The following is a 10605-nucleotide window of genomic DNA, read 5'->3' on the forward strand; positions in this document are numbered from 1 at the left end:
AATCCAATAAACAATTAATACGGCAAAAAAAATAATTAAAATTATAGTTAAAATATTTACAAATAATTATTATAATTATTAGTGAAATAATTAATGAATGATAAACAAGTTGAGCCTAAGCTGGGCTCGAGCTTGAAAAACAACTCACGATCCGAGCTCGAGCTTCAGAAATAGGAGTTGGGCTTGAGCTTGAAAAACTACTCACGACTTATGCTCGTGCCTAAACGAGTTCAGGCTCGGCATGACTCCCTTCTTGTCCGTATCACCCCAAAATTTTGTTTCCCACTCAGTTTGATAGTTTACTTAGCTTTCATTAGGGTTTGAACAGAAATTTGTTTTATAGATTACACGATTGCTGTAGAAAATTAATAACTGCTGCACCATTTAAATGATGACATGAACATTTGTATGATGACAACAATGGCCCAAATATAAAAGATGGCCTGTGTAGACAAATAAAAAATCATCAAACTGATTTACTATTTGGATCTTTTGGCAGCAGATTAGTTCCACTTAACTGGTCAACATCAGCTGGAACCTAATATGCTAAGAAAAGCGCATGAAGACAAACAGCTTTGTGGATTCAATCTATTAAACGGGTATGCAAATTTATTAATGTGTTGGTAATGATATTCTTTTAAATAATAAAGTTTTAAATAATATGTGTCAATTTCACGCATATCTTCTTCACCACGATGCTTTTGTATATGGGAGGATTCTTAGTCTTAGTCAGCGCTGCTCAACACCGTTACGATAGACAAGTTTTGATATAAGCTTGTGGAAACCTGATTAAATATCATATGGTTACCTATTATTTCTTGCATATAGCAGGTTTGTCGTTTCTGAAATGTGATGTTTAAGTACTTTTTTTTTTAATGTTATGATCGAACTTTCAACTTTGTTTTACGGTTAAGGTTTCGTGTGGTTAATCCTCTCACTGAAAAAAGAAGTTGTACAAGTATTGGTTTGGCCAATACACGTGGACACATATGATCCTTATCGTGGTTTTCACTTCGTCTTTATTCACAATTGCAAACATTTTTGAAGGAATTTTATGGTATTATAATCTTGAGTTCTTGCATTTTTATTTTGTTACTTCAATAAACAATTTTACGTTGTTACTAGCTCATGAAACTCTATTTTTAAGAATAAATGAGAGGTGGCCCTTTCACCCGGCACCGTCGGATCACTAAGGCCGACTTTCGTCCCTGCTCGACGGGTGGGTCTTGTGCCTTTGCACTCGAGGGCCAATCTCCATCCGGCCCGAGGAAACCTTTGCACGCCTCCGTTACCTTTTGGGAGGTCTACGCCTCATAGAAACTGTCTACCTGAGACTGTCCCTTGGCCCGTACGTCCTGACACAAGGTTAGAATTCTAGCTCTTCCAGAGTGGTATCTCACTGATGGCTCGGAACCCCCCCCCCCCCCCCCCGGCAAGGAGGCCTTCTTCGCCTTCCACCTAAGCTGCGCAGAAAGGCCCAAAGCCAACCCCAGGGAACAGCGAAGCTTCATAGGGTCTTTCTGTCCAGGTACAAGTAGTCCGCATCTTCACAGACATGTCTATTTCACCGAGCCTCTCTCCGAGACAGTGCAGGGCCTGTAAACGAACCGAATTGAAAGAACACAAACGTTGCATGTTCGTGTTCGCTCGTTCATTCGTTTCACTTTAACCAAACAAATGATCAAACATGAGCGCTTAAACAAATGAGCCTTCCTTGTTCATGTTCATTAAAAAAATTGAGGACCGCAAAGGAACATAAACGAACAAATATAGTTGAACATAGATGAAAGAAGATAAATGGACATAAGCGAGCAAACACAATTAAAAGTAAACGCGAATATAGTCCGTTGGGTCTAAAAACTAATAAAACTAGACTAAGCTGGTTATTAGGGTTTTGAGAACCATTTGTTTAGATTGTTAACGAAGAAACACAAATGGACATATGCGTTCATTAATGAACGAATGTGGACAATCCCTGTTTGCGTTCGTGTTTGTGTCTGTTCGGTTTGTTTGCGGGCATACTAACGGCTATCATTTATATTGCTGTTTTATTTTTGACAAAAGGGTTCCTGGTAGTCCCTAACAAGCCGTTGAAGCATAGTGGCAAGTGATTCAGAATTCGGATTACGATGGAGCAATGAAGGCAGTTGACAACGACTTCAATCGGTAAAGGATCATGATCGGGACCGAAACATAGAAGGATTTGATTCAATATGTTTGGTAGCTGTGTAGGAGGCACTTTGTGGACGAAATTGATGATCGAATGATACATAATAAAAGTGGTATTCGACTACTAAATATATTAAACAACATGTTCGATAGAATCAAGGTGCACTAGCCGTGGGTTCGTAGGACACCATTGTAGATGATCAAGGGCTGTTACGAGCCTGTGGAGGCTAGAAAATCTTGGTGTTGGCTGGCCAGTCGAAAAATTAAGCAAACAGTGGTGAAAGTGATGGTCGGAGGTGACGGTTCGCGGCAGTAGTGGTTGTTTTGGTTTAAATGAACCCAGACAAGCATGCAGAAATCTCTTTTTTAATTGATTTTCTTTTATTATCAGTTCTCATTATTAAGACTTTGGCTAAATTGCTGTCATGAATACTATATGTCTGATGGTTACGTTTAATTTTGTGCAGATAAATTAGAAGGTCCTTTCAAAGCAACTCCAATATTGGATAAACCTACTACCGAGGCTGTTGTTTGACTTGAAAATTACCCTTTTGCCCTTTAGCAATGACCTTTTGCTGCACATAGCGTGGATCAAATGTTTTGCTTCAAAGTATGATCAAAGGCCTTGAAATCGGTATGTTTAATAACCGTGTATTCACAAAAATAAGTTGTAGATGAAGTTAACAGTTTAATAGCATGAAATTGTATGTTTAACATGCACAGGATCTTGTTTGTGTTAACCTAGAATTACCAATTTGCCATCTGTAAGCATTTTAGAATGGATGAGGAAATTGGTAGTTTTGGAATACAGAGGAGCCGGTTGGTAAATTTAGATTTAAATGTTTAAAATTGGTTACTATAGATTAAAGTTTGTAAATTGTTGGTGAAAATTGGTATATATTGATTAAAATAAGTAAACTGAACGCAAAAATTGGTACATTTAGATAATAGTATATGAGATCTTGATTTGTAGATTTAATCTGAATTTACCAATTTGCCCCTTTACAGGATTGTAAAATGTTGATAGTATTGATCAATAGCTTTAAAGCCCTCGGAAAGGTTATTGTCAATGTCGGTTTACTTGTAGCATATCACCGTTATAAAAACGATAATTTTCCTGATATCCAATTATAGGCTTCTAAATGAACCAGACGAATACGAAAAGAGTGTGTTTGTGTTCGCATGATAACTTTAACTGAACAAGCAATCGAGACATGTTTGTTCAAAACATTATACACAAATAGTTCACTGAGCTAAAACTACCTAAAAGTATTGTGAAGAAAAGTGTGTTGGGCCTTGAAAAGTTATTAAAACTACCAAGTTGTAACGGGCACAAAAATTTTTAATGAATATATTTACAAACTTAAGCAGACAAACGTAAACTAACGAATGTAAATGAATGAACAAAAACGAATTCAAATGAACAAACATCAACGAATGCTCACGTACATAAATAAACGAATAAGACATGCGTTTATGTTTGTTTAACTAAGTGAACAACAATTATTGTTCATGCCCGTTCGTTTATGCCCCCAATGACATTTGTTTTCATTAGTGGAAAATTGGATATCTTGTTTTAACAACAAATGATAACAAATAGGTACTTTATTGATGTTCATTTGAATTTATAAACACAATTAGTCATAAGCTAAAATACCACAACTTAAATCTAGTCCGTGTTAATTAGTTTTGTTTGTTTGTTATAGTAAAATTGATGCATGCTTTTGTTACTAAAGGGAAGAGATTGGTTTCTTGCTAGTTAATTGTCTATTATAGATCTTTAAAAATAGAAGTGGCAAAATAGCATGTTGGATGAAATATGATTCTTTTCTACGGTTTGAAACATATTAGACTGGTTGACTCGATACACATTATGTGTGTGTTTATTTATTTATTTTTTGCTAATATTGTTATATAAATTTGGTTTTTATGAAATTTTAAACTATACATAATATAAATTAGGATGTAGCAAATTTAGGTACCATAATGAACTGAACCGTTACCAATCGAATTTTTGTTGTGTCCCTGCCGCAACGCACGGGCTCTTTTACTAGTAGAAATTTAATTGTTTTAATAATAGAAGTTTAATTGATATAGTTTAGAAACTGATTTAGTTAAGCGTTTGTCTTAATAACTAGTTAGATTTTTGAAAGTATTGTGTCTCCAAACACCCTTGTGAGACATACGAGTGGGTTTTGATCTTTTTTATTAACTGCCTTGCACTTTGTGACAATTCAAACATTTGCAAAACAGTCACAAATTCTCTTTTTTGATTGTTTTTTGTAAGAGTCGACGGCCAGATATACCTTGGTCGGTAACCACTTTAGTGACTAAATCGTCTTTACAATTGATTCTGTGACCTAACTGTTTAGCAACAGGGGTTACGATTGATTTACGACCAATTTAAGTTACCGGCCTAGATATGCTGTCCGCTTTAGTGACTAAATCGTCTTTACAATTGATTTACGCCGGTTTGATTTTAACCGTACTTAATAGGTAGAGGTTTATGTGTAAAGGAACATATTATGAGATTTAGTTGCATACACCGATTTGCTTTTGGCTGTTTGTTGACGAGATGATGTAGAAAGCATTGTTGTTGGGGTTTTGAAACAGAAACGTATTAGCAAAGTGATGATTTTTTGTGTCAATTTGTAACAGAAAAAGGTATATGCTATTAACTTTTTCTTTATACGTTTTCCAATACATTTTCCTATTAACTTTTCCTTTATACGTTTTTGTAAGTAATAGTAGGTAATAAGTTATACGTTTTCTTTATACGTTTTTGTAAGTACATAATCTTATATATTTTCCTAATATGTTTTACTAATACGTTTTCTAGAAAAGTCTGCTGATGACAATCAAGAAGTTGAAACAAATGTGGGGAACATAATAGTAGATAGTAAGTTATACGTTTTCTTTATACGTTTTTGTAAGTACATAGTGTTATACGTTTTTGTAAGTTAACACCTATTTAAAATTAGCACGTTTTTTAATACGTTCGTTTAATACGTTCCTATTACTCTATCTATACGACTCTAAACACAGGAATTAATTGTTATTACTTTCAGTCATCACATGTGTAATACATTCACTTAACACGTTCAGTTCATACATTTTATACTACGATCTTATAACTGTGTTAACGATTTTAATACTTTCTGAATGAACTCGTTCAATTAATCAACCAAAAAGGTTTATGGAAACAGAGAATAGAAACCATTCCTAATTTAGTAGCGGCGTTGGCGTTGAATTAGTTGAATTTTTAAAGGATGTCAAAAGACGATTCTACCTTTATGTTAAGTTACGATAAAAATTGTAAATGGTTATGATCTACGTTCAATATGATCGCGTACGTTTTGTACGATAAACAATTAGCGTATTATATATATATATATATATATATATATATATATATATATATAGGGGAGATTTCAAATAAGAACCCCCTTTGAGTTTTAAGAACTCGAAAGAACTCAGTGTAACGATTTTTTTTTTCGAATTTATTTTTTACACATGCGTAATATATGTAAGTTACATACACGTAAACAAATTACAAAATTTTTTACGCACCGAGTTGACTTTTTACACATGTGTAACGAACGCAAAAGTTGGTGTAACTACTTACGTCTTTATTCTCTCTCCTACTTTGACTTTTTTGCCAGATTTAATCTTAGCCACATATTCCATTCTATTTAATTAAATGTGTGGCCTATAATTGAGTTCTTAAGTTCTTAAAACTCAACATGGTTCTCAAAAAATCCCTCCCACATATATATATATATATATATATATATATATATATATATATATATATATATATATATATTTCCAAGAATATATTTTTATTTTCTGTTAGAGATCTGTTTGTGTTTAGTGTTGTCTCACTTCCGCATCACCACGTTTTTGTACTGATGGTCTTCGGCGTATCTTCCAGATCCGTTGGAGTGTCCAAGCCGTTTGAGACAAAGAATGGGTCAGTGGTTGGGTTAGCCACAGCCGAGTCTGCTACAAGTTACTTGGTTGGAGCTCGGGGGAGTTTCAACATAAAATTTTAGGTACTTGGGAGGGGTATAATATAACTGGAGGTGTGAAACACTTGTTTAAAAGATTGTTGGAGTTGCCGTTCGAAAAAAAAAAGATTGTTGGAGTTACTCGCTGCTGGATTTTGCTTAAATAAATGGATGTTGTGGACTGTGCGAAGTCTTCAAGTGAAAGATTGTTATGATTTGTGAAAGATCTTGGGCTTTTAGTATGGGTTAATAAGAGTAAGCATTGTATTGCCCCGTATTTTGTTTGTTGTTGACTATGCTATATATTAACTCTAGCCCATCATTATTTATACCCTACTACTGTAAACTTTATACACAGAGCTAATAAATATAAATTATATTCTTCATTTTCTTATTTTCTTCATGTGATTCATTTGTGTTTAATGTATTGTTTCACTTTCAAATCGTCACTCGGTACCTAATGGTACTAATACACATAAATGCGTACCCTACTATTGTAATATTGTAGATTGAGGTAATAAATTATATTCTTCATTTTCTTATTTTCTTTCTGTGATTCATTTGTGTTTAATGTGTTGTTTCACTTTCACATCATCACTCAGTTCCTAACGTTAATTACTAAGAGCATTCTTAGCCCATTCTCTATATTTTTGTTAGAGGGATTTGTAAATTATATGGTATGGTTATGAACGGTTGTGAGTAGAGGAGAGAGAAATGTTATAGGGAAAAGTTAAATTTGAAGATTCACTGTTTATACCGTATAATTTTTTAATATTTTCTAAAAATGGTTGTGAGTGGAGGAAAGAGAAAAGATAATGATAAATATATAAAACGTATTATTTAATTAAATAGTAGAGAGAAAAAATAGTAATTTTAGTGTAATTATATGATATATATGGATATAGGGTAGAGAATGGGTTGAGAATGCTCTAATAAACATAAACATAAACATAAACATAAACATATGCAAACGTTAAATGTAATAATTATAAATATAAAACTTAATTTGTAATTGAACAAAAGCAAGCATGTATTTTTCAATTCTACAATTACAATCGAGAAAAGATTGTTGGATTAATAATAATTATTAGTAGATGTTACTAATATACTAATTATTAACGGGCTCAAAGAGTATATATGAATGTGATATTGAAACTCTAAAAAGTGAATAACCACAACCAAAGTTTGATCCGGTTCATTTCCTACGTTAACGGTGTGTCCCTGTTATAAATAGCAGGTTTAGGGTAGAAGGGAATAACAAGCCGCAACCATATTTCTCTAACCACAACCAAAGTTCAATCCAGTTCACTTCCTACGTTAACGATCTCGTATCCACTAGTATGTATATAGTTCGGATGCTAGGTTAATCCCGGTAGTGCATACTGCTTCGACAGTTGCACTCTGTGAGACAGGCAAGTTCACCTGGGTGGCCCGAAATTTGGTTTAAAGAACCTTTGTTAAACATAAATCCTCAGGCAACACCCGTTTTATATTGCTTTCATTTATTTCTGTATTACTTAGTGGTTTCTTGATTTAGTTATGTAATTTTATTTTATGTAACGTTGTTTTGATTTTATCCGTATTTGTATTATTATCAATATTAATGGAAATTTAAATATTGTTATGCTTTAATTTGTGACCAATGGTTATACTTAGATCAACAAAAGTGTGTGCATTTAGTAATTGCTAAAGTGGAATCGAAATATTTCTGAATATTATCAAACGATTAAATCCAATATAACATCAATAAATAGAATTACAAAAAAAATGTTCATACAACCAGCAAGAAAAGAAAAAACAAAATTATTACATATTAAAAAAAATCAAACAGTTACAATATTAATCACCAAGAATTAGCTAAACCCAAATGGTTTAACTGTGCCCACCACCTTCTTTAATGTTTTCCCCATCTTCTGAACCCGGTTCATCATCGGTGTGTTTGACACTGTCCCATCATTTCCGGCCAGCACTTTATACTTATCTTTCCTAGTAAAATTTGTGCACTCAAATCCTAATGTGTTTGCCAAGATTCTTTGTACATAATTCGCAACGTCATACGGACTCTTACCAGACGAACATGTAGCCTCAGCCGGCAACTGGTTCAAGAATGTAACCTCATAAACCGGTCTAGGGTTCATAAAGAAAAATATAGGGTCTAACCCTTTCCACCCCTTAGCAGTTGTTGCATGAAAGAACCCGACTCGGTAGTTCATTGCCACGGGCACGATCCGGTCGGTTAACTCGGCAAATAGAGCACTGAACCGGAGTAAAAACGGTTCACGACAAGTTGTGCCTTCCGGGCAAACCACTAAATCACCTTTGGATAATTCTTTTTTAATTTTTCCGGCGTCCACGTGGCGGATACGGGTTAATCGGACGGTTGGGATTGGAGAGAGGATTTCGGATAATCTTGATACGGAGTAGGTGACAGCTGGGATGCTGCGCTGGAGGACGGTGGATAAGACTACCGGGTCCATTAAAGTGCGGTGGGTGCAGACAAAAAGTACACCACCTGTGGACCCAGTTGGAGGGGGTGGTGGGACCCCTTTTACTATGACCTTGGCGCCAAATATGCAGGCCACGTATGGAATGGCCCACATCGGTAGCATGGCACCAATGGTTATTCGGATTATTGCTAGGATGATACCAATTGGGATCCAGAGAAGGATGAGAAGGGCCGTGGAAGGAGTTGGTCGTTTAACGAGGCGGCCGTCATGGAAGATTACCGGCACCGGTCGGGTTTGTTGGAGGGGTTTGTGGTTTTGGTGTTTGATGATGTATGGTGCATTTACTTGTTCCTGCAAAGAAGTACAATATCATAAAAACTTGAAATATTAAGCTATATCAGAGCAATATATACATATATTTTGTATTAGCATGTGATTTAGCAATATATGATTTATTTTTTGGGATTTTATTTTTATACTTTAGGGTGGTTCGTTATCTTGTAAGCGAACTCGGCAAGTGTAACTCTATGACCAGCTAGAGTTTGATGAAAAACAGGTTAAATTTGGTGAAAACTGTTTAAGTTTGGTTAAACTATCTATGAAGTTTTCTTGTATGGTAAGCTAACCTCATAGAGTTTTTGAAATAACATGTTAAACTTGATAAAAAAGACTGAAAAGTTTGGTGAGAAATCTCTTAGGAGTTCTCTTATGTGACAAGTCAACTCCATGAAGTTCGGTGAGAAAGTGAAAATCTCTATAAAATTTTCTCGTGGGACAAGTGAACTCTGTAGAGTTTGATTAAAAATAAGTTAGCTTATAAACAACTCCGTAAAAAGTTGTCTGATTCAAGCGAGCTTATCGAGTTCGCTTGTAGAAGTATCAATCTTGTTCCTAACACACAGAATCCACAACCATCACTACTACTTTCTATTAGCATCTTAAATTTATATGCTTTATTTACCTTGCATAGAGACAATACTGGAGAATCAGAATGACATCTTGCAAGCCCTATACTCGGTTGTTGACCTTCAAACAAGTCCACCACGCGATCAACCACCGAAGATCCAAGCCCACCACCCTTAACCAACCCTGTGGCGTACCCAAACCGGTTCACCACAAGCTCGGTCCCAACAACACCATCCGCTCGTAAATGCTCTTTCACGAACCATTCAACCATAACCGTAGGCATTTTGGTCACAACCACCTTTTTATCACACAAGTTAAACACCTTCCATGCTTCCAAATCAATATCATCATAGTAAAACTTTGGCAAAACTGCCCTTGCAACCGATTCTATCTCCGATATTCGAACTCCAGCGGTTGCAAGAAATATGGCCAGTTTTAGTCCAATGTCCGGTTTCCCACATGCATCGAGTAGCTTGATGACCGGCCAGAGTAATAATAGCAATGTGAACCGGATTAAACCCGAGGCTTCGAAAGCTACTAGCATGAAATATGAGAAAGGATCTTTGTTCTTTAGAAGGGTTCCTTCTAGCTCTGAAACAATAGACTCCATTGTTGTAAACACTAATTAGTGTTTTAATGAATTTATGTTTTGAACTTTTGATAATGTTAGTGTTTGATCAATGAAGATATGAATATGAAGATTAAGAGATAAGTTTGTGTTGAATTTATGGATGGAGGGTGAAGGTAGATCGACTATTTGTACTACAAGAAAGAGGCCGTTTATCGGTTTATACCTACCTTCCTTGGTGCCAAGTGGCACACAAATTTATTTGTTAAATATCCAATCTCTTAATTTTTCATTCTAGTGAATTTGAACACAAAATACTATCCAAAAATAATGTTAAACTTTAACTTAGTATAGATGATAGATTTAACGCGTTTATCTAAAGCCAAGGGGATACATTCACATTCTTAACTTCACGTCACCCACTTTGCCATCTTTTACCTCCATCGTAATCTAAAAAAATGGTTTAATCCCCCATTAACTCCTATTGTCTTTAACGCCCATTAAC

General features: G+C 35.0%; 1 protein-coding gene across 1 annotated transcript; it reads right to left on the reverse strand.

Moving 5' to 3' along the window:
- Positions 1 to 8032: 8032 nt before the first annotated feature.
- Positions 8033 to 10143, reverse strand: LOC143580166 (glycerol-3-phosphate acyltransferase 5-like). Its single transcript, XM_077063269.1, has 2 exons — positions 9588 to 10143; positions 8033 to 8977 (listed from the first exon to the last, which is right to left on the reverse strand). Exons 1-2 carry the CDS (start codon positions 10140 to 10142, stop codon positions 8033 to 8035), a joined length of 1500 nt encoding a protein of 499 aa, XP_076919384.1. The 5' UTR covers position 10143.
- Positions 10144 to 10605: the final 462 nt, after the last annotated feature.

The sequence above is a fragment of the Bidens hawaiensis genome, unplaced genomic scaffold (assembly GCF_021521415.1).
Source record: "Bidens hawaiensis isolate Kalapana, Puna unplaced genomic scaffold, B.hawaiensis_p1.1 tig00030261_1, whole genome shotgun sequence".
NCBI classification, from domain to species: Eukaryota; Viridiplantae; Streptophyta; class Magnoliopsida; order Asterales; family Asteraceae; genus Bidens; species Bidens hawaiensis.

Coding starts and splice junctions, on each gene's coding strand:
- LOC143580166 (XM_077063269.1), bottom strand. CDS start 10,142: ATGGAGTCTATTGTTTCAGAGCTAGAAGGAACCCTTCTAAAGAACAAA. Junction 8,978..9,587: donor CAGTATTGTCTCTATGCAAG/GTAAATAAAGCA, acceptor ACTTCTTTGCAG/GAACAAGTAAATGCACCATA.